The sequence below is a fragment of the Engystomops pustulosus genome, chromosome 10, assembly GCF_040894005.1.
Source record: "Engystomops pustulosus chromosome 10, aEngPut4.maternal, whole genome shotgun sequence".
Taxonomy (NCBI): Eukaryota; Metazoa; Chordata; class Amphibia; order Anura; family Leptodactylidae; genus Engystomops; species Engystomops pustulosus.
Window position 1 is genome coordinate 18,645,784 of NC_092420.1, and position 24,725 is coordinate 18,670,508.

Below are 24,725 nucleotides of genomic sequence, written 5' to 3' on the forward strand. Positions count from 1 at the left end.
CACAGCAGCAATGTCTCCACCAATCAGCTCAGGTTACAAGTCATGTGATCATAAACAGTGTTACTGGACCTCTGGTGTAGGATGCATCATCAATATCACTTCTATGGGTGTCAGACACCAGTTACCTCCACCTGATATGAGAACCAATTGCAACAGAAATGCCAGCATTCAAAAACCAAAAACAGGGAGCTCCCTCCATTGTGTAGTGGCTGATCCTGGGTATTGCAGCTAATCCAAGTCAATGGGACCTGAGCTTTTAACCCAGCACAGCCACTATATAGAGTATAGAGCCATCTCCCTCGGGCTCTGTGTAGTTCCAGAACCATGGCCACGAGGCCAGTACATGGGAGACAAGGTAGAGACATTGCACCATGGCCCAGGACCGGCAGCAGGAGGCAGTATAAGATCAGCACAATCCCTGTCTTCTTCATTTCTCTCTGTTCTTATATTTATATGTGTTTATGCTGGTCGCTGCAGGCGGGAGAGATGATTGAAGAAACAACAACTACATTGTAACCTGATGTGCTTGTTAGAAAGCAGGAAGCGCTGAGAAGATTGTACATCTGCAAGCAGAATGTTATAGAGCAGGAGGAGCTGAGCAGATTCTACATAGTGTCCTATCTGCAGGCAGAATGTTATAGAGCAGGAGGAGCTGAGCAGATTGCACATAGTGTCCTATCTGCAGAAAGCATGTTATAGAGCAGGAGGAGCTGAGCAGATTGCACATAGTGTCCTGTCTGCAGGCTGCATGTTATAGAGCAGGAGGAGCAGAGCAGATTGTACATAGTGCCCTGTCTGGAGGGAGCATGTTATAGAGCACCAGGAGCTGAGCAGATAGTACATAGTGTCCTATCTGCAGGCAGAATGTTATAGAGCAGGAGGACCTGAGCAGATTGTACATAGTGTCCTATCTGCAGGCAGCATGTTATAGAGCAGGAGGACCTGAGCAGATTGTACATAGGGGCTTATGCACTAAAGGTCGCGGATCGCACTTTCGTTGGACTGTTCATGGTTTTCGGGATTTGCACAGCTTTGACAGGTATTTAACAGGTGTCAGATTTTGGCGCAGCCTTCATGTGACACAAATTCGGGGGCCGGCCATTGCACAATCTGACTGATTCGGACTGAGCGCAGGATTTAAAGGGGTATTCCCATTTCAGCAAATGAATAATATTGTTTGTCTTATAAAAAGTTATACAACTTTTCAATATACTTTCTGTATCCAATCCTATCCATTTTCTAGTTTCTGCTTGCTGTTCTTCTATAGAAAACTATTACCGGTAAGTTTACTTCCAGTGGACAGAAATCTGTCCATGGTCGCACAGGTACTTGGCTCGTTATAACCCACAGCTCTGATTACTCTCTGCCGTGCACCTGTGTGACCATGGTCAGAGTTCTGTTCCCTGGAAGTAAACTTAGAAACTTTCTAAAGATTGACAGCAAGCAGAGATCTAGAAATCCATGAGGAATGGATACAGAAAGTATATTGGAAATTTGTATAACTTTTTATAATAAAAACAATAACATTAATTTGCTGAAATGGGAATACCCCTTTAACTTTCAAGTTGTGTCGCAAGACAATGCACTTACATGCTCCAGGAAGAAGAAGGTGAACTCCGGGGACCTGAGCGACACATGCAGGATATCGGGAGCATGATCTTATGCACTTTGGATGGATTCCAGCGGCCGGGAAAGTAAATGTGCACCTTAGTGTGCTATTTGCAGGCAGCATGTTATAGAGCAGGATAAGCTGAACATATTGCAGCAGGGTTTGACTATTAGACTTTAACATGCTTGATCCTTCATTTGGTGGAGATAAGCCTTCTCTAGAGTAGGTCTAAAAACAGACATCTCCCCTCTCCCTATGCAAAATACATGAATGCTCTCCCTAGCTGAGCATGCATGTTTGGAGGACTGGCAAAGGATCTATAGGATTTGGAACCAACAGGTATGTGATACATATGTCCCGCCATGAAGTCTGGCAGGTGACCCTGTAACATACAGTCTATAAACTGAGCGCTGCCATTACACCACAGATCCATCTCTGGGGTATAAATAGAATTTTGAACACCTAAATGTGTCCTCGTATGGGATGAGTTAAGAAAACAAGTTGTATCAATGCTGATCTGCCACATCTTGCACCTACGAGATCTTAGCACTGAGCCTCCATAGCAGACATCTGTCTCACATTAACTAGAGAGACAATTAACACATTTCTTGTCACAGAGTTGTAGCAGGTTTTTGTGCTACATTGTCATTTTTTATTTAACTCATTCCGATGATGTCCTTATCATACAATGATATGGTGACTCATATCTGTCCTCTTTGTTTTCTTCCAGTTGGGGGACACAAGGGGATTTCTCCACCACACACGCCCTACCGGCGGTCAAGGTCAAGCTCTTCACCGAAAGCACTGGCGTTCTTGCACTGGAAGACAAAGAACTTGGACGGGTAAGATGTGACGGGACACCTGTTCATACTAATGTGGAAAATATGATGTATCCAGCTCCAAACTGGCACACCAGTGTAGAAGACCGTCCTCCGGTTGTCCAACACTCTTACCCAATAATGGGCCCCACAGTTCCATCAGAAGACAACTCACTAGCCTACTAGAGTCTATTGCCCAGAGGTTGGTTAGTAGTATAGAAGACGATCATGGTCAGCCTGGTTTGTCTTCCAGTAGGTCCAAGCTCTATCCAATCCTGGACCTTAGAGATCCAGCTGAAGAAAACACAATTTGGAGGCAACTGAAGTCTTTTTCCTAGGGTTTCATAGAAGTGGGGCCCCATCAATACAGTAGTAATAGAAGACCTGTGTTTGACAGGTCCACCAGAGTACCAGAGGACCTAATAGTGGGCCAACGTGCTTACCAAATACTGGTCTGCAAAGATCTAGCAGATAACAACTTAGTGTAGCATCTACTAGGGTGTCGTTCTTTGAGGTTGATAGAAGGTTAGTCTCCATCATTGTAGTAGTGATTATAGAAGAGCAGTGTTGCCCTTACCTAACAGTAACAGTACCTAACAGTGGCCCCATCAGTAGTAGTAGAAAACCAGTGTCAGACAGACCCACCAGAGCACTATGGGATTTATGGCCCAAGGTTCTAACCCAATACTGGACTTCAGAGATTTGTCAGTAGACAACTCAAAATAGAACCTACTGGAGTCTACTTTTTAGAAGTTGATAGATGATGTTCCTCCATCAATGTAGTAGCAGAAGACCAGTGTTGGTCTGGCCTAACAGTTTATCAGATAATCTTCTGATGGACCCAGGCTCTACACAATACTAGACTCCCAGAGATCCAACAGAAGACCATCAATTTGGAGTGTACTAGAGACTGTTTTCTAGAGATTGATAAAGAGTGGGCTCCCAACAATGTAGCAGTAATAGAAGACCAGTGTCAGACAGGTCCAGCAGAATACCAGGATATCTTCTAGTAGGACAAGATTCTAAACCGGTACTGGAACCCAAAGGTCTTGCTAGAGTCTGCTAGAGTCTAGAGCAGTGGTGACGAACCTATGGCACGGGTGAAAGAGGCGGCACACAGAGCTCTTTTTGTGGGCACCCGGGCCATCACCCCAGCCACTAGACGGGACTCAAAGAATCTCCCTCCAGTTCCAATCAACTAAAAAGATGTTGTTTTCAGTCATATATTAAAGTGATACTTCGCTACTTGGGAATGTAGGAAGAGGGAGAATGAGTAGGCCGGGCCGAATTCTGTTTGGAGGATCTTCTGCGGGCCCCACGATTCTCTGAGTACAGAGGGACACTGGAAAGGAAATAAAATGATGCATATTTTCCATCTTGTCCTGAGGAGGCCAATATACTTGAACGTTGTTGAACAGGGAGCAATAAGTTACTGCTTTAATTTTTGGTTGGCACCTCACGATAAATAAGGTGGGTTTTGGGTTGCAGTTTGGGCACTCGGCCACTAAAAGGTTCACCATCACTGGTCTAGGGGTTGATGGACAGTGGGTCCCCATTAATGTACTAGAAGCACTGGTGTTGAAATATATTTCTGGTGGGCCCAAAACATCCCAGTCTGATGCTACAAAAAGCATAAAGGTCCGTAAAGTCCCGGCCTTTCTTCTGTATTTTATGCCACTTAGCTCTGTTCTAGAAATCGATGACCTTGTCATCTTCATCCATTGATGCTGGGGGGGGGGGGGGGTACTTCTTCTAGAGAGCTAATTTGCATATAGTTTTACCAATAATGCTCCTCTCAGATCGGTCTCCCTAATATAAACCAATGTCAAAGTGTCAAAAACACAACCCTAACTTGTTGTGGTCTCTTACAGCAGATGCAATTACTCTCCTTGTATCTTTCGGCAGGTTGTACTTCACCCAACACCCAACAGTCCTAAACAGTCAGAGTGGCACAAAATGACAGTGTCCAAAAACTGCCCTGATCATGACTTGAAGATCAAATTAGCAGTCCGAATGGATAAACCACAGAACATGAAGCATTGTGGGTAAGTAGCCAAATCATAATTGTGTCACTAAGGCTACAATGTATAGCAATCTGGCGACACCCTGGTCCATAGGCTGCTTACAGTATTGCAATTAGGCTTATTTCACATAAGGATGACGCTTAAAGGGGTTGGCCTTTACCTCATGTTTTGTGTAATGTGTGTGTAAGTGGCGGGGGGGGGGGGGGCAGGATATTACATAATTTACCAATATACATCTAGTAATATTTCTGCTCCGCTTTCCTGATATGTAAAGTGAAGCCTCCTGTCTGTTATCTCATCAGCCAGAGATTCCTGTCCATAACATGGCCGCAGATGGAGGGTCATGTGATCCCTGTCTGTCCATGAGCAATCGCCCTGCCACAAGATTAATCTTGAATTTCAGTAAAGGGAACCTGTCATCAGAAATTGGCCAAATAAACCACTAGCAGTATGTTGTCAAGCAGTTGAGCAGCTTTTAGGTGATGTCTCTTTCAGGACCCAGTGTGATGGCATCATCCAGAAAATCAACTTTGAAGTGAGATGTAAATTGGTTTAATGAAGTCAAGGAGGAGGAGAGTTTAACACTGAAGTCAAGCTCTCCCTGCCTTATAATGCCCCCTTCTCTGTAATTGATGGTCCTCCATCCAGAAATATTGTTGACCAGATCTCCTGAAGTCTGGCACATGATGTCAATCACATAAGAGGAGATGTTCAGAGAATGGGGGAGCTTGACTTTGGTGTTAAACTCCCCGCCTCCCTGACTTTATACAACCAGTGTATATCTCATTTTAAAGTTGATTTTTTTGGATGGTGCCTCCAACCTAGGCCATGAAAGAAACATGGTCTAGATGCTGTTCAGCTGCTGGAAAACATATTAGTAATAGTTAATTAGGTGGATTTCTGCTGGCAGGTTCCCTTTAATACTATCACAAGTTCCTGGCAGGATAAAGTATGGCGATGTTTCAAAAAACATTTTGAAATGCTGCCAAGAGCAGAGAGAATCAAAAAAGAAACTTTATCTATCTGTTTAAAGAGAACCTGTCGCTATATTTTACCTCATTAAATCACCAACCCCCTCAGATAGGGTATGAAATGTCTTTTCTAGAATTCCCTCTATTATGTGAAATCTCACACATTTACCCATACAAAAAAAATCTCCTCCAAAGTCACTTGACAATGAGCAGAGAAGAGTCATATTTTTCTGAGATGAGTCAAGTTTAGAGGCTGAAGGTGTAGTGTCATTTCGTGTGCCCCTGTCTTCAGTTCTCTGTTACCTAGAAAAATATCTTAAAAGGTATTAAAGATTTTGTGGTTCTGTGATCTACAAAATCAGAGATATAGACTGTTAAAGACATGGTTTGGAATGAGAGCTGCAGGTAAAGATTCAGTTCCTGCCTATTTCTTTAACTGTCTGAAAAAAAAGACAAAAAGTGACTCTTCTCAGTTCATTTGCATATGACTTTGAAGGAGACATTTTATAGGTAAATGCTAGATATTTCAAATGAAAGAGGGGATTCTAGAAAGGACATTTCATACCCCACCTGAGGGGACTGGTAGTGTCATAGGGTCAAATTTGGTGACAAGTTCCCCCAGGTTCAGTGTTGACCTTTCTAATGGTGTGACCCCGCAATACAGTTCCTCATGTTGCGGTGACCCCAAACCATGCGATTCGCCGTAAAAACCCAATAACATTGGGGCTCCGATGGCTTTGGCCCCGGCTTTGGTTGTTTGACCCCCGCTGGGGTTGCGACCCACAGGTTGAGAACCGCTGACTTAGACAATCACTTGGTACATGTAAGCACAGAAGCCAGTGATTGGTTGAAAGGTCACATGACCATGGTCAGCAAAGTCCAACAAGGACCATAAAACCTGTGGATCGGATTCTACAATGTTGGCTCTTTTGTAAATACAAGCAGTCTCCGGGTTACATACAAGAAAGGTTCCATAGGTTTGTTCTTAAGTTGAATTTGTATGTAAGTTGGAACTGTATACTTTATAATGGTAGATACAGACAAAAAGATTTTTGTCTCAGTGACAATTGTAGTTTCAAAATTTTTTGCTGTAATGGGACCAAGGATCATCAATAAAGCTTCATTACTGACACCTTACAGCTGATCATTGCAGTCTGGGACTATAGTAACACCCAGAGAGCTTCACCAGAGGTCACAGTGGGCAGAGGGGTCCGTCTGTAACTAGGGGTTGTCTGTACGTCGGGTGTCCTTAAGTAGGGGACCGCCTGTAAGCAAGATTTCATTTTAACTTTTTATGTTTTTTGCAATGCCCCTTTATATATATAATGACTAGATATTCTAGATTTCGGATGATCAGATATTTTGGGTTCTTTGCCGTATCCAGAAACTGTAATAATTTCCCTAATCTTCAGTATATTGTTACATTTTCAGCAATGTGAAGATTCCGAAAGATTCCATTGATTGTTACTGATTATCTGCTAATCCATCACTTGTCATATCCCTTTAATATCATAGTAAAGGAGTTCACTGTCCTCATATTGAGTTCAGCTGCGAGTAGGTTACATCTTTCTAGAACTTTATATCGGAATACGGATCATATCCTGTGTCACATCCTCCCGGAGAAGGTCCCAGCGCTGCCATTATCATTAGGAGACCCTGTGGACAAGTCATCCCTGAGACCAGTGATCTGAGGTCCGGGCTCCATCAGTGATTGATAGTGAAATTGTCCGGTCTATAGGCATCACCTTAGGAGTCCTGACCGCACTGGATCCGCACAGCTGAGACTTTGCCTCTTTTGTCCTTAACATAGAAATCAATCTGAGAAATAGAATGTGATATGAAAACTGCATAAAACACCAAAAAATACTCAACCCCCAAACCACATAGTCATCAAAATCCATCTTCTTACACAAGCCTAAAATCCATATATACTCACTGTGCACTATAGAGATATTTTTATACAAAATGTTCAAGTTCGAATGTAATTTTAAAAAAAATTTTAAATTAAAAAAAATATATATATAATATTGACAGTCTAAAATCTGATGTAAATACTTTTGTGTAAAAACTACAAAAGTGCTTAAGGAATGATACCTTTATTGGCTAACCAGAAAAATTATATTTGGTGCAAGCTTTCAGGGCACACAGGCCCCTTCTTCAGGCATGGATACAAATGAAGCACTGAGAGAAAAACACAATATTTGAGGGATGTTACAACAAGATAATTAGTACATATGGTGAGACTCAATTAAGATAAGCTGGGGCAATAAAACTAGAGGTTATGTTACAGAGAGAAGGGTGATGGGCAGGGGGTGGGGGGCTAGGATGGCAGGGGTCTGGAGTTAGTCTCTTGTGGGGACTGAAGCGAGTCCATGTAATGAGCCATAAACCCAGGTGCAATATTGAGGCCTTGTGTCAGTGACTGGAAGGTCATCATCAGTTTGAACTCCCAGGTTTTCCTTTCTCTGTTGTCCTTAAAGTCACCTTTCAGTACTAGGACCTTTAAATCCTTCTCGCTGTGGCCTGGTCCAGAAAAGTGTTTTCCCACAGGTGTGTCCATCCCCTCACTTATGGTGTGTCTGTGAGAATTCATCCTCCTCTGAAGTTTTTGTTGGGTCTCCCCAATGTATATATTATTTGTGTGACACCTCATGCACAGTATCATGTACACAACATTGGAGGATCTACAGGAGAATGTGCCTGGGATTTTATACTCCTGTTGTGTGTTGGGGATGTGGACTGTGCTTGATGATAGAACATGGGCACACGTCTTGCATCTTTTGTTATGGCAGGGAAAAGTGCCCGTCTGTGTTGGTGGTGAGAGGGCACTTCTTACCAGGAGATTCCTTATGTTTGGTGGCTGTTTGTAAGCAAGGAGGGGTAGGTCCGGGAATATGTCCTTTAGCCTGTTGTCTTTATGAAGAATGGCTTGGAGATCTTCTGCAATTTTCTTTAAAATCTTCATTTGTGGGTTGTACATGACCACTAGGGGCACTCTGCACTTGTCCTCTTTCTGTTGGTATTCCAGCAGGCTGCTCCTTGGAATCCTTCTAGCTCTGTGGATCTTTCTATCTATAACCAGGGGGTGATACCCCTGTTGTAAGAATGTTCTTCTTAGTGATAGAAGGTGTTGTTCTCTATCCTCACTCTCTGAACAGATCCGGATGTATCTCAGAGCTTGGCTGTAGACAATAGATTTCTTGATATGTTTTGGATGGAAACTGTTCCACTTTAGGTACGCTGGACGACCTGTAGGTTTTTGATAAATTGTAGTTTGTATGCTGTTGTCCCTAATGTATATGGTTGTATCCAGGAAATGTACCTTAGATTTTGAGTAGTCCAGGGAGAGTTTTATGGTAGGATGAAATTTGTTATAACTTCTATGGAAAGACAACAGTTCATCCTCAGATCCTGACCAGATGATAAGCAGGTCATCAATATAGCGGAAGTATGCTAGAGGTTGAGTGGCGCAGGTTGTAAGAAACTCCTCCTCTAGTTTTGCCATGAACAGGTTGGCATACTGTGGTGACATTCTGCTTCCCATGGCACTTCCCATACACTGCAAGTAAATGTCCTCACCAAAGGAGAAATAATTGTGATGCAGTACAAACCTGATGAGCTGTAGGACAGGTTCTGTGGCCATGTTGTTCTTCTGCAGAAAGTATTTGCAAGCAGCTATACCATCTTCATGTGGGATGTTGGAATAGAGGGATGCAACATCCATAGTTGCCAATATTGTGCCATCTGGTAGTGGACCCAGGTTGGAAAGTTTACGGAGGATGTCGGTGGTGTCTTGGACATAGCTAGGCGTCTCCTTCACTAAAGGTTTTAAAATGTTCTCCACCCAGCCAGAGATACCTTCAGTTAGGGTTCCAACACCAGAAATGAAATAAATAAAGGTATCATTCCTTAAGCACTTTTGTAGTTTTTACACAAAAGTATTTACATCAGATTTTTGATTTTTCCTGGCTAACACGGTACGTCAACAATTTTCTCAACATACTATTGACAGTCTAAGGGATTCAGCTAAAAGTGTCATCTTAAATTCTGTAAAAAAAAAAAATAAAAAAATACTTAGGGGCACATTTACTTACCCCGTCCAGTCGTGATGCCACGGCGCATTGTCCGACGTGGATTGGGGTCTGCCGGTATTCACTAAGATCATGCGCCTGATATGCTGCTGCTGCACTGAGGTCCGCCGGAGTTCACCTTCTTCTTCCCAGTGCACGTGAGTGCTTGACCTTGCGTTACAAATCATTTTTTTTTAAATTGCAGGGTTTTTTTTAATCCGTCGGGTTGTCCCATGGCCACGCCCCCCGATTTCTGTCGGGTGAAAGCCGGCGCCGATGCGCCACAATCCGATCACGTGCGCCAAAATCCCAGGGCAATTCGGCGCAAATCGTAAATATTCGGGAAACCCAACGAAAGTGCGGCGTTCGGACCCTTAGTAAATGAGCCCCAATGGGGGTCATTTACTAAGGGCCCGATTCGTGTTTTCCCGACGTGTTATCCGTTTTGCGCCGATTTTCCCTGACTTGCCCCGGGATTTTGGCGCACGCATTCGGATGCTGGCGCATCGGCGCCGGCATGCACGCAACGGAAATCGGGGGCGTGGCCGTAAAAAAACCTTACGGATTCGGAAAAACCGCTGCATTTAAAAAAAAAAGTGTCGCTTGACACGCGTTTACCTGCACCCAGCGGAGGACGGTGAACTTCAGGGCAATCAGATGAACTTCAGCGCAGCAGCGACACCTAGTGGACATCGGAGGTACTACCTTAGTGAATCCCGGCCGGACCCGAATCCTCCGCAGAGAACGCGGCGCTGGATCGTGACAGGACCTGGTAAGTAAATCTGCCCCAGTATGTCTTATGTAACTTTCTGGAGGACTTCACAGGAGTAGTTCTTCATTTGTCCTGTGGTGGCGCTGCAGGGAAATTGGTTCCCCTACATAATTGATCATTAGAGATTTCAGCAGGTCACTGCGTTTTTTTTAATCAGTTATCATCAGGAACATTTCTAATAAAACATAATAATAATAATAATGATCTAAACAAACACAAATCAAATATAAAACACATAAAACTGCAAAGCCACAGTCACCCTCAGATTTTTCTGCAGATCCCACCTCTGTCTTTATCGCCAGAATTATATATTATATAATTATTTGGGGTTTTTTTTTAAGATCAGACCAAATTTTTTTCAGATCTGATGTCTGATATTTCCACTACAAAGGATATAGATGAGCTGCAATACCAGGCGCAGCCTATGAACAAGGGTGGAGCTGTTCCTGGAAAAAAAAAAAGGTTCTTTGCTAATTTGCTTTTCCCTTTCCCCAGGTATTTATGGGCGATTGGTAAAAACGTGTGGAAGAGATGGAAAAAACGATTTTTCGTCTTGGTCCAGGTAATTTCTTGACATCACTTTTAAAAGAATTGTCCCACTAATAAATATAAGATTATTGTATTGGATGTTGCTAGAAGGTTAAAAGCTCCCTCTCCCGAAGCCCCCCCCCTGTGTATCCCTGTCACTATTAGGTCAGGATTGTCAGCCTCTCCCTCCAGTTCGGGAAACGGGGATGGGGGGGCAGTTGATTGGGTGGGTGATATATAATTTTATAATCGACAGATCTTATGCAGATCTATGCGTCACCATGGTTACAGACTACAGAAGCACCCTGCGTAGTCGTAATCTGCAGTCTCAGAAACATATTGGGCCACATTTCTAATACACTAACGCTAAGTGCGCCAGCCACAGCGTATGATGGTGCCTGCACCCAAAGGATTTATAAAGAGGCTTCATCCTCCTGATAAACCCTGGTGTGCTGCTGTGATGCGCTGTATGGGGCCCCTTGGCCTCTTGGGCCCGGTTGCGACGGCACCATTTGCCCCCCCCCCCCCCTCAAGTTGTCTGTATTGTATCAGGGTATATTGAGTTATATGTAGCTGGTTGTAGCAGAGTAGATAAACCTGTCAGCTTTATTCCAGCTCAGCTCCAATGAAGTGGAAGGGTCTGGGCTGCAGTACCCTACACAACCTGAGTGCAGCTGTGGCGCTATTTTTGCCCATCACATGAGACGTGAGTGAAGTCATCTACAGGGACACCTCATGCAAGTCGTCCTATCGCTCAGACTGAAGGTCATTCTGCAGTTTTTCTCTGACTTTCACATTCCCAACAACTTTGGTGGTGTCAATAAATAATTTATCAGTGACCTCGCTAGAATACGTCCCTCTCTCTGTCACATCATCTGCTCGGAGGCGGCGATGTGACAAGCACAGCCCTGAGCTCCCCGTCCCTGCTGCTGCTGCTCTCGCATTTCAAGCCTAAAAGTATTTGTTATAATGGAGGAGGAGGGGAGGGGGCGCCACTGAGGCACCTGACATGTGACATGACTCCTGACCAGGCAGCTGCCCAGCACATGTAATGGATGAGTATGGCCGCCATAGGGGTGAGTATAGGGGGGGGGGGGGGGCAGCCCATGTGTAGGGGGGGGGCAGCCTATAGTGAGTGGTCCTGAACGCTTCCCTGTCTGTGTCCTCAGGCCAAAGCGTTCAATTCACTCATCAAATCCAGGATGAGAAGAGCAGAATGAATTGTAACAGAAAACGCTGTCACAGATTCGCTACAAATATATATCACTGCAGAGATCGTCCGGTGTAGCAGAGCTCCGTTACATAGTATCTTCTTGTATAACTGAAAGGGAACCCGTCAGCAGGTGTGAGTCTGACAATATAGACTGCAGCCAGTGTTATGCATTTTAACCGTACGTTTAGTGTGTTTTTAGTAGCAGCAGGATTGTGAAATACTACACTATTCGCACTGCTGTGCTGTGTTTTCCTTGCAGACAGTGTTAGGTATCGTCCCTGGAGAGATGTGTAGCAGCAGGACTGTGAAATATGGATTTATATTCAGTATTGTAGCTTCTTCAAGAGCACTAGTGGGAGGGGGTTGTCCTCGCACTGCTGTGCTGTGTTTTCCTTGCAGACAGTGTTAGGTATCGTCCCTGGAGAGATGTGTAGCAGCCGGACTGTGAAATATGGATTTATATTCAGTATTGTAGCTTCTTCAAGAGCACTAGTGGGAGGGGGTTGTCCTCGCACTGCTGTGCTGTGTTTTCCTTGCAGACAGTGTTAGGTATCGTCCCTGGAGAGATGTGTAGCAGCCGGACTGTGAAATATGGATTTATATTCAGTATTGTAGCTTCTTCAAGAGCACTAGTGGGAGGGGGTTGTCCTCACACTGCTGTGCTGCGTTTTCCTTGCAGACAGTGTTAGGTATCGTCCCTGGAGAGATGTGTAGCAGCAGGACTGTGAAATACGGATTTATATTCAGTATTGTAGCTTCTTCAAGAGCACTAGTGGGAGGGGGTTGTCCTCACACTGCTGTGCTGTGTTTTTCTTGCAGACAGTGTTAGGTATCGTCCCTGGAGAGATGTGTAGCAGCAGGACTGTGAAATACGGATTTATATTCAGTATTGTAGCTTCTTCAAGAGCACTAGTGGGAGGGGGTTGTCCTCACACTGCTGTGCTGTGTTTTCCTTGCAGACAGTGTTAGGTATCGTCCCTGGAGAGATGTGTAGCAGCCGGACTGTGAAATATGGATTTATATTCAGTATTGTAGCTTCTTCAAGAGCACTAGTGGGAGGGGGTTGTCCTCACACTGCTGTGCTGCGTTTTCCTTGCAGACAGTGTTAGGTATCGTCCCTGGAGAGATGTGTAGCAGCAGGACTGTGAAATACGGATTTATATTCAGTATTGTAGCTTCTTCAAGAGCACTAGTGGGAGGGGGTTGTCCTCGCACTGCTGTGCTGTGTTTTTCTTGCAGACAGTGTTAGGTATCGTCCCTGGAGAGATGTGTAGCAGCAGGACTGTGAAATATGGATTTATATTCAGTATTGTAGCTTCTTCAAGAGCACTAGTGGGAGGGGGTTGTCCTCACACTGCTGTGCTGTGTTTTCCTTGCAGACAGTGTTAGTTATCGTCCCTGGAGAGATGTGTAGCAGCAGGACTGTGAAATACGGATTTATATTCTAGTATTGTAGCTTCTTCAAGTGCACCGGTGGAGGGGGGGGGGGTTGTCCTCACACTGCTGTTCTCTGTTTTCCTTGCAGACAGTGTTAGGTATCATCCCTGGAGAGAGACGACGCCTAAAAGAGAGAGCTGTGTTACCAGACCTATGTGTGTGTGTTGTTAGCAGCAGCAGGACTGTGAATTGCGGATTTATATTCCAGTATTGTAGCTTCTACAAGTGCACTGGGGGTGTCCTCACACTGCTGTGCTCTGTTTTCCTTGCAGAGAGTATTAGGTGTTGTTCCTGGAGAGATGTGTAATTGTATTTTTGTGTGTGTTGGTAGCAGCAGGACTGTGAAATGGACCTCTCTTATGCTTTACTAAACACAGAGAAGACTACAGAGGGAAGGAGCTGTAGAATGGCTACAGTTAGAGAGCTGAGAGCACAGCAGTGTGAGGACACTTCTAAATCTATTTAACACTGTTCTGCTACTTATAACAATATACACCCCTAGGTCTACAAGTTATATCTCATATACAGCATAAGTCACAACATGTGGACCCATGGGGTCACATAGACCCCAAATTAACAGCTGTCCAGCTGCTCCATTCATCACTCTGATGACCTTGCCAGCCTCAACCCCTTTAAGGAGCATTAACAATAGGAACACAAAATAAGAGCGAAATTTAAAGACTCTACTGGGTAAGGATGCTTTTTAGGGTTAAGGTCTAAAATATACATGTTTTTTTTAGGTAAATAATAAAAAAACAAATCTTGAAGGGATATATGAACTTTAGATTAATAGGACATGTGTCATTCCAAAATCAGGAATTACAACATAAGGGACATCTTCTCGTAGTTTTATATCATTTTTTTCACAATTGTAAGATTAAAATACAAAGCTCAATATCAGGATGAGAACAGATTTTATGGCTTTTTTGCAGTTCTCATTTTGACCAGCAGGTGGCAGCAGAGAATCACAATAATAATGTCCATCAGTATCTGTCTAATCCTACACATCATATATACTGCACTAATAGAAGGGCGGGGGCTATCATATGGACAAAATCCAGAAAGTTAACTAGTACTAAAGGCGGCATGGGTGACTACATCAAGAATTATTTACTTTATTTTGGAGTGCTGCCTAATTACTACTTTCTATCTATCTGTCAGACGATATAACCCATTAGACCAATGTAATAGGTAGGAGCGGGTCCCATCAGAGATTCTGCATTAAACCCCAGAAGTTATTTTTATACTTCAGCTTCAAGGGGTTTTATAGCTTAACTAGGAAACTCACAGATTTGTTAAAAAAATCTACAAAAAAATGCAAGATCAGGATTTTTCTGGTAATCCGGTGGCACCAGAGTTGTTTCTTTTTTGTGTTTTTTTATGATGTCCAGCAGGTTTTTCAGTAATGCTGGAAAATCCATTTAGCTACAGTATATAACTGCTAGAAGTTGAGATGTATCTAGAAATATCTGGACCCCAATGCAAAATCTGCAGTGGATCCCCCAACTATAATGTATGGTTATTTATCTCCGGTCTCCTTGTATCATATGAGAGATAATGTCTAGACCCTCTTAGGCTCCCTAAAGTTTTAATATTGAACACCGCCCCCCCCCCCCCTTCCCCATTCTTAAGCATATAGGGGCAGATGTGTCTTTTTTTCAGCTTTTTTTTCTTTTTTTACGTATTTTTTGCAACTTCTTTGTGTATTTTCTGAAACTCACTACTCACTGGGTTTCCTGCTTTGTGCCTAATTCATCTTGGAACTGCGCCTGTGGACAGATGTTGATCCATGATGGGGCACATTTATCATACGCCGGGTATAAATGTTCCGGGAAGGGCTGGATTAAAGGAGGTGCTCCCGGGGCTCGAGCCCCGGGGCCCCCACCACTTTCACTTTTAATGGGGCCCCGGCCAGTTTCCGACATTCAGCAACTTCACTCAGCTGAGTCGCTGACTGTCTCTGTGTGCAATGTGCAGTGACCCGTGGCCACCCGCATCGCACATAGGGGTCTAGGATGTCAGCTGTGTCAGTGAGACACAGCTGCCATCGCTAGGGGAGATCACAGATGCAGGGGTCTGGTGGCTGTATACTACATGGGACTGGCAGCTGTATACTGCAGGGGGCTGGTAGGCTATATACTACAGGGGGCTGGCTGGCTATATACTACAGGGGGCTGGCTATATACTACAAGGGGCTGGCTGGCTATATAATACAGGGGGCTGGCAGGCTGTATACTACAGAAGCTGGCTGGCAATCCCAAAAACATTGTTGGAAGGGCCCCCAGCAGTTTGCGCCCAGGGGTCCCCATCACCCTTAATCCGGCCCTGGTTCCAGGGTATGAAGTTACCTCCTGATAAATCCCGGGGGTTGACAGTACTGCACTGCGGTGGCAGGAGCACTTCTATGCCAGTTGTGACTGGGCTTAGAATTGTCCCGAAGCCTGTTCCGGAACGGTCGTAGGCTATATACACTGTGAAGGTGAGGGGCATTACTGCCCACTGCAGGGCCCGGCAACCGGCGTAGATGTATCAGATGTGTCGTAGCAAACCGTTTTTTTAGGGTGCGCCAAAAATTGTGCAAAATTAAAAGCATAATTAATGTAGAGGAAATCAGCCCATGGATAAAACAAAAAAAAGTGCTCAAAATTAATTTTAAAAAAAGCTGTCGCACATTGTTGGACTATGGCTACATTCTCCCCATATGGGAAGTACGGTGGCTCGGTGGTTAGCACTACAGCCTTGCAGCACTGAGGTCCTGGGTTCACGTCCCACTTAGGTCAACATTTGCAAACAGTTTTTTATGTTCTCTCCGTGTTTGCATGGGTTTCCTCTGGGTCCTCCGGTTTCCTCCCACACTCCAAAACATGCTGTTAGGTTGATCAAATTGTAAACCCCATTGGGGAAAGGGTTTTTGGCAAGCTCTGTAATCTGTGTGTGCTATATAAATAAAGAATTATTATTATAATCTGCCCCACAGTCTCCTGTAATTCTGCACACTTCATTCTGCATCTTCCCCTGTTCCATCACTAGAGGGCGCACTCTACTTAATGAAGGCAGCGCGTGGTGAGCCGCCCACTTTACATATCGTGCCCCTGTAACATGTCCCAGCGTGCCGCCATTAATTACCAGACGTCCTGTATTCCGTAAATCCGTCACGTCCAACCCGATATCCTTCATTCCTCCCCAGATACAAATTTGCATTTCATTTCCCCCCCCACACACATCCGACACACGGGCGCAGAAGTCTCTACAACAAATGTCCAAATCGAAGGTTTATTCCAGGGGTCAAAAAACCGTCCAAACCGATAAGATGATGTCAGGGGCGCGGGATGTGACACAACCTTGAAATTATTTGACAGTAAATTTCCCTGTGAGTTCCTTGCCTGCAGCTCGGAGAATCCTCGGCTTTCTAACAGTCTCCTTCCAGATTTGTAAAATGCTAAAATTCAAGCTGGGGTTTTGATGGAGCCTGGCTGCTTCCTGGAGGCCATTGTAGAGCCTGACACAGCCCCCCGCAGCCACCGGGGGCCGCCGTCATCTCCCTGACATTGAATGTATCGTGTCAGGAGGAAGGGAAGGCTCAGGAGTGAAAGCTGCCATTTACAGCACTCGGCAGGGATCAGTCGGCTTCGCCTTCCCATGACTGGCACCTACGACTCAAACTGGCATTGTTTGTGACAAGGTGTCACTCCCGAGATTGTCTCATGTGAATGACGAGGCTTCAGAGCGTCGGAGAATATTCCGTGCCAAGGACCCGGAATAATAAATGATACTTGTGTCACCAACTTTCATTGTGGATTGATAATTGATTGAAAAAAAAAGGTAGCTGCCAGGGAAAGGGTTAATGTTAGGAGCAGACGATTTAGTGGACGTCATTTATACGGGAAGAGACGGCGGGAAAGATACAGGGAGGGGGGGGGCAGGTCAGATGTATAAGACGGGGGAAGAAGTCATATCAGGCCAAATAGTGAGAGAGAGAGATGGATAAGAGAGAGATGACATGTAGATTGATGGATAAAACAAAAAATAGGCAGCAAACTGGGAAAAGATAAAACTGGTTTATTCACTCTTGTATTACAAGTGGGACTTAGTGATCGTGTCCTGGGATAGCGGCCGTCACTCCTAGAGCTGTGCTGCTGGTTTCCATTTTTAGATAGACAAGAGGTAGATAGATCATAGAAATATACATACATAGATAATAAATAGATGATAGGTAGGGGATTAGAGATAGATAGATAGATAGATATGAGATAGATAGATAGATAGATAGATATGTGATAGATAGATAGATAGATAGATAGATAGATAGATAGATATGAGATAGATAGATAGATAGATAGATATGAGATAGATAGATAGATATGAGATAGATAGATAGATAGATATGAGATAGATAGATAGATAGATAGATAGATAGATAGATAGATAGATAGATAGATATGAGATAGATAGATAGATATGAGATAGATAGATAGGAGATAGATAGATGGGGGACATTAATCATAGGGGGTCTCAGGTTCGCCTATTTTTGCGCCTGGTTTGTTCTTCTTTTTGGCTCCTGATCTATGATGGATCTGGTTCTGCCTTAGTATGCGCATGCGCTTTGGAATTGTCGCATGTCCGATTCATTTGCGCCTAAATTTGCGTCAAATTTGTCTCAAATTGTTAGATCTCATTTGTGAGCAATAATGAAAGGAGACTGAGAAAATGTGACAGAACGTTCAGGGCTTCATCTCTGCACAAAAACTATCATTGTGATGTAACTGCAGGGACTAAAAGTTACAGAGATTAAAAAAAAAAATTAAAAAAAATTCTTGCTGAAATGAGTCCAGAGATGATCCCATAGACAATGATGAAGTCGTTACTGGAGAAATTTTACATTTTAAAACTGCTCCGAAGTATTTTCCATGTTGCAGGAGGGAATTCTTCATTTTGGAACCTAAAATGTATGTTTTTAGTAATGAAAAGGGAAGTTTTTTGGAAGTGCAGCTGCTCAGAGTAGGTGCATTTTTGCGCCTTTTTTTGCACCTTTTTAGGCGCAAATTTGTGATAGATCCCGTGCAAACATCTGTATAGGACGCACTCACTATGTCAGATAAGGCGCAGGGACTCAAAACCACTAAGTGCCGGACTGTGCCGTGCGCTAGAAAATGGCGCATAAATGCAACAAATTAACGAGAGGCGCCAGATTTTTGCGCTAAAAGACGATCAAAACAGTCTAACAGACTATGATTAATGTCCCCCATAGATAGATAGATATGAGATAGATAGATACATAGATAGATAGATAGATAGATAGATAGATAGATAGATAGATAGAAAAAAAAGAGAAGTCCGGAGCAGCACTACTGGTTAAGTGATAAAGTGGTGCAAAGCCGTAAGTTCCGTGGCAAGCGGTCTTTTGTAGATAAGTCCAAAAAATAGGCAGCACTCCAAGGTTGTAGTCAAAAATGTGAGGGTGAAGCTTTATTCCATGGCAACGTTTCGGTGGTTTAATCCACCTTTATCAAGCATAACAACAATCATTACATACCAGCTATATAAAGGTGCATAGTGCCTCTCATTGGTCAGATGGTGGTAAAGTGCATACAGGTAAGCACATACAGAAACAGCATTAAACGTGAATATTCATGATGACATATTACAATTCATACATGTTATATATATATATTGGCAGTGAAAATTCATAATGCAGTGGCGATAAAGTGCGATAGTGTCAAACATTAAAAACAGGAAGTCCCACCTATCGGGATATGACCAGCCCACGTCTCCTTCTCCATTCATAAAGTTGGTACACACCTGTGATTAAAGCACCTGTATAGGCACAATGTTCAGAGGGAATAGCGGAAGTGTGTGGTGTAAGCAGATCATCGGCTCCCCTGCAGTGTCACAATGGGAGCTACTTCCGGGGAATATCAGGTGCGCGTGCGCCACAATCAGGTACACGTGCACCACAATTAGGTGCACATGCGCCATAATCAGGTGCACATGCGTCATAATGTCAAGAGGCGAAGCGGTGGCCATCTTGGATGAGGGCACGTTCCCAGAACAGACCAGCTGTAGGGTAAATGAAGGCAAGTATAAAAATACAGAAGTCGACAATCAGGGCATCAATGGGTGCGTCTAGCGTGTACTCACAGTATACCTGTGAGTTCGCTTTTCGCAGAGGGTCGTCCAGGGGTCGGGTGTCAGATGCAATTCCGTCACTCCGCCTTAGGGCGATGCAACTCCTTAGCCCAAGCCCTGATAGCTGTCAACAGGGGCGATAACCCCACCTCCAAATATCTGTCGCTGTGGTCCTTTTCTCAGGGTATAAGTGCCATTGTGATGGAAAATTGAACAATTGCGATGTAGGTGTGTAGAAAAGGGAGACGTGTAAGCGAAATTGGTCCATCCGATGGGGGTATACAATTCTTATTGTCTAAAAAAAGAAGAAACAAAGACAAAATCAGAAATACTGGTATAAGGGAAATATCCCATGAGGATGCATATACGAAAGATGACCTGTTCCGGAAATCAAGATTACATGGTCACACAATTCTCAATGACACATAATTACATAATACTTGAGAGGTTAAACTCTATATTCAGGCCATTGGGGTGAAGTGTATTAAGGCGATGGATCCATCTCAATTCACATCTACGAAGTAATAATTCCCTGTTACCCCCTCGTCTGAGAGGTGGGATGTGGCCAATGAGAGTAAACCTCAATTGTGATTCCTTATGTTGCATTTCTGCGAAGTGTCGGCTTACTGGTAGATCCATTCTGCGTTTGCGAATGGTGTATCGGTGGTGAGTGATACGGGTTTTAAAATCGTTGGTGGTTTTGCCAACGTATTTGAGATCGCAAGGGCAACTGAGCATATATATAACATGGTCACTGTTGCATGTCAAGTAGTGGTGGATTTTATAAGTCTGGCTGGCATGTGAGAAGGTCTCCCCTTTGAGCATGAGGGGACAATTTATACAGGATCTGCATGGGAAACTGCCCTTTCTTGTAGTTCCCATAATACCTCTTTGTGTAATCGTTTTTAAGGGGCCTATATCTGATTTTATTAGGCGATCCCTGATGTTTTTTGCTCTCCTGTAGGATAAAAGAGGAGGACATTGAAATTCAGGTACATTTGATGGGTCTCTGCTGAGGACTGACCAATGTTTTTTGATGATTGATGCAATGTGATTGCTGCTGTCACAGTAAGTGGAAATGAATGGGATTCTAGAGGTGTGTCTCTCCTTTGTTCGAGGTGAGAGTAATTCTTCTCTAGATCTTGTTTCGGCTGTGAGCCTATGTTTCTGTATGATTCTGTTGGGGTAACCTCTCTGTCTAAATTTGTGAGACATCATTTCCATATTAGTGGAAAGGTGGGCTGTATCACTGGAGATTCGCCTTACCCTAAGAAATTGGCTTAAAGGGAGTGAGTCAAGCATGGTGCGCGGATGATTACTGTCATATCTTAACAGTGTATTCCTGTCTGTAGGTTTTACAAAGAGATCGGTGGTAAAACCATTAGTTTCGCATTTAACTGACACATCAAGGAATTGAATTTCATGGTCAGAGAACACTTTTGTGAATTTGATGTCCTCATCTATCATGTTGAGGAACATGTGGAATTCTTCTAATTCCACAGTACTACCTGTCCACAGGAGGAAGACATCGTCTATGTATCGCCACCACTCAACAACATGTTGAAAGTGGTGGGACACATAGACGAAATCTTCCTCGAGTGCAGCCATCATAATGTTGGCATATGTGGGGGCCATATTCGCCCCCATAGCCACTCCCTTCAATTGCACAAAAAATTTGTTGCCAAATAGGAAATAATTAGATTATAATTATTGTGGCGCACGTGCACCTGATTGTGGCGCACGCGCACCTGATATTCCCCGGAAGTAGCTCCCATTGTGACACTGCAGGGGAGCCGATGATCTGCTTACACCACACACTTCCGCTATTCCCTCTGAACATCGCGCCTATACAGGTGCTTTAATCACAGGTGTGTACCAACTTTATGAATGGAGAAGGAGACGTGGGCCGGTCATATCCCGATAGGTGGGACTTCCTGTTTTTAATGTTTGACACTATCGCACTTTATCGCCACTGCATTATGAATTTTCACTGCCAATATATATAACATGTATGAATTGTAATATGTCATCATGAATATTCACGTTTAATGCTGTTTCTGTATGTGCTTACCTGTATGCACTTTACCACCATCTGACCAATGAGAGGCACTATGCACCTTTAAATAGCTGGTATGTAATGATTGCTGTTATGCTTGATAAAGGTGGATTAAACCACCGAAACGTTGCCATGGAATAAAGCTTCACCCTCACATTTTTGACTACAACCTTGGAGTGCTGCCTATTTTTTGGACTTGACTAGATAGATAGATAAATGATAGATATGAGATAAATATGAGATAGATATATAGGATAGATATGGGATAGATAGATAATAGATAGATGGATAGATGGATAGATAGATAGATAGATAGATAGATAGATAGATAGATAGGAGATAGATAGATAGATAGATAGATAGATAGATAGATATGAGATAGATAGATAGATAGATAGATAGATAGATAGATAGATAGGAGATAGATAGATAGGAGATAGATAGATAGATAGATAGATAGATAGATAGGAGATAGATAGATAGATGATAGATATGAGATAGATAGATAGATAGATAGATAGATAGATAGATAGGAGATAGATAGGAGATAGATAGATAGATAATTGATAGATATGAGATAAATATGAGATAGATATATAGGATAGATATGGGATAGATAGATAGATAATAGATAGATGGATAGATAGATAGGAGATAGATAGATAGATAGATAGATATGAGATAGATAGATATGAGATAGATAGATAGATAGATATGAGATAGATAGATAGATAGATAGATAGATATGAGATAGATAGATAGATATGAGATAGATAGATAGGAGATAGATAGATATGAGATAGATAGATAGATAGATAGATAGGCTTGAGAAAGGCTTCGAACGAGGTATGTATATATATGATATACATAGAAGATATATAAATATGAGAGATAGATACTTGTATAGATATATAGACAGGTAAATAGATGTATCAGTAGGTTGATAGATATATAGAATGTGTAAATACTTGAATCAGATTGATATTTGCTGGTAGCTGTCACTTTTGTACCCATATCTTATTGCTGTCTCCTTTTACTCTGTACATCTGGCTACATAGATGTAGAGAAATCAAGATTTACATTGATCTGTCACAGTTTTGAATACTTTTACCTTTGAATAATTTAGAATTTTGACCTTTCCGCCCCTTGCAGTGCATTATCAATAGATATATTAGATTAAACAGAAATATAAACAAAAATGTTGTTAGCAGTCCAGATAATTAGGAGATTAAACATTTTCATAACATCAAACAATAATAGATACATCTAGATACAAATATAAATAGATCTAAACAGATAGATGTAGATACATTTAAAGGACATCCACCACCAGGATGAAGGATTGTAAACCAAGCACACTGGCATACTGGTGTGTGTCCCCTCTGGTAGGATCTACTCTTCTTTTAGCTTCTTATGCCCTTGTTTTTAGGAAAGAAGTCTTTAAAAATTATGCAAATTAACCTTAAGGGCTCGAGGTTCCATAGGATTTAATGGAACCCGGATCCCCTCAGGCTCATTTGAATAATTCAGATCTGAATTAGAATACTGAAATATTTTTAACAGGGGCACACACCAGTATGTCAGTGTGCTTGGTTTACAATCCTTCATCCTGGTGGTGGATGTCTTTTAAACAGAAGTAGATAAATCAATATATTGGTGGATACCTAGAAAGATAGATAGATAGATATGAGATAGATAGATATGAGATAGATAGATATGAGATAGATAGATAGACAGATAGATAGATAGATATGAGATAGATAGATAGACAGATAGATAGATAGATATGAGATAGATAGATAGATAGATAGATAGATATGTGATAGATATGAGATAGATAGATAGATAGATAGATATGAGATAGATAGATAGATATGTGATAGATAGATAGATAGATAGATAGACAGATAGATATGAGATAGATAGATAGATAGATATGAGATAGATAATAGATAGATGATAGATAGATAGATAGATAGATAGATAGATAGATATGAGATAGATAGATAGATAGATAGATAGATAGATAGATAGATATGAAATAGATAATAGATAGATGATAGATAGATAGATAGATAGATAGATAGATAGATAGATAGATATGAGATAGATAGATAGATAGATAGATATGAGATAGATGATAGATAGATAGATAGATAGATAGATAGATAGATAGATATGAGATAGATAGATAGATAGATATGAGATAGATATGAGATAGATATGAGATAGATATGAGATAGATATGAGATAGATAATAGATAGATGATAGATAGATAGATACGAGATAGATAGATAGATAGATAGATAGATAGATAGATACGAGATAGATAGATATGAGATAGATAGATAGATAGATAGATAGATAGATATGAGATAGATAGATAGATATGAGATAGATATGAGATAGATAGATAGATAGATAGATAGATAGATAGATATGAGATAGATAGATAGATATGAGATAGATAGATAGATATGAGATAGATAATAGATAGATAGATATATAGATAGATAGATATGAGATAGATAGATAGATAGATAGATAGATAGATAGATAGATATGAGATAGATAGATATGAGATAGATATGAGATAGATAGATAGATAGATAGATAGATATGAGATAGATAGATAGATATGAGATAGATAGATAGATATGAGATAGATAATAGATAGATAGATATATAGATAGATAGATATGAGCTAGATAACAGATTTATAGATAACAGATAGATGGATATGAGATATATTCCTCTAGTAGATATCTGGAGATATAGTAGAAGCCATCCAAGTGTTAATACCGATCCCTGATCATTTTCATTAGAAAACATGTGTTGCTTTGGTAGCATAAATAAGGAAAATATGTTTTTGTGCGGCAAAATCCCCCTGATTGTATTAACACATTAGTATCTGGCATCTGCTTGTGTTAGGGAGCGAGCACCCTGAAAAAAGCTTCAGTGAGGAGGAGGGAGTTTCCTCTAGATAAGTTAAGAAATACAAACATATAAGAAAGTGTTTCATGAAGAAAGATCTGTGTTCACGAAATGCATCAGCAACGCTGGTGACAGAGAGAGAATACTAGTTCCTGTGAACCCAGAG

The 24,725-nt window shown here is 42.2% G+C and overlaps 1 protein-coding gene across 34 annotated transcripts in view; it reads left to right on the forward strand.

The window, feature by feature from the left end:
* CADPS (calcium dependent secretion activator) overlaps window positions 1–24,725 on the forward strand; it is a 353,066-nt gene that overhangs the window by 189,662 nt on the left and 138,679 nt on the right. For all 34 annotated transcript variants that reach the window (XM_072127688.1, XM_072127689.1, XM_072127678.1 and 31 more), the window contains exons 7-9: window positions 2,340–2,451; window positions 4,333–4,472; window positions 10,760–10,826. In XM_072127688.1, the coding sequence (XP_071983789.1) occupies window positions 2,340–2,451; window positions 4,333–4,472; window positions 10,760–10,826 (319 nt within the window). The remainder of the gene's footprint in view (window positions 1–2,339; window positions 2,452–4,332; window positions 4,473–10,759; window positions 10,827–24,725) is intronic.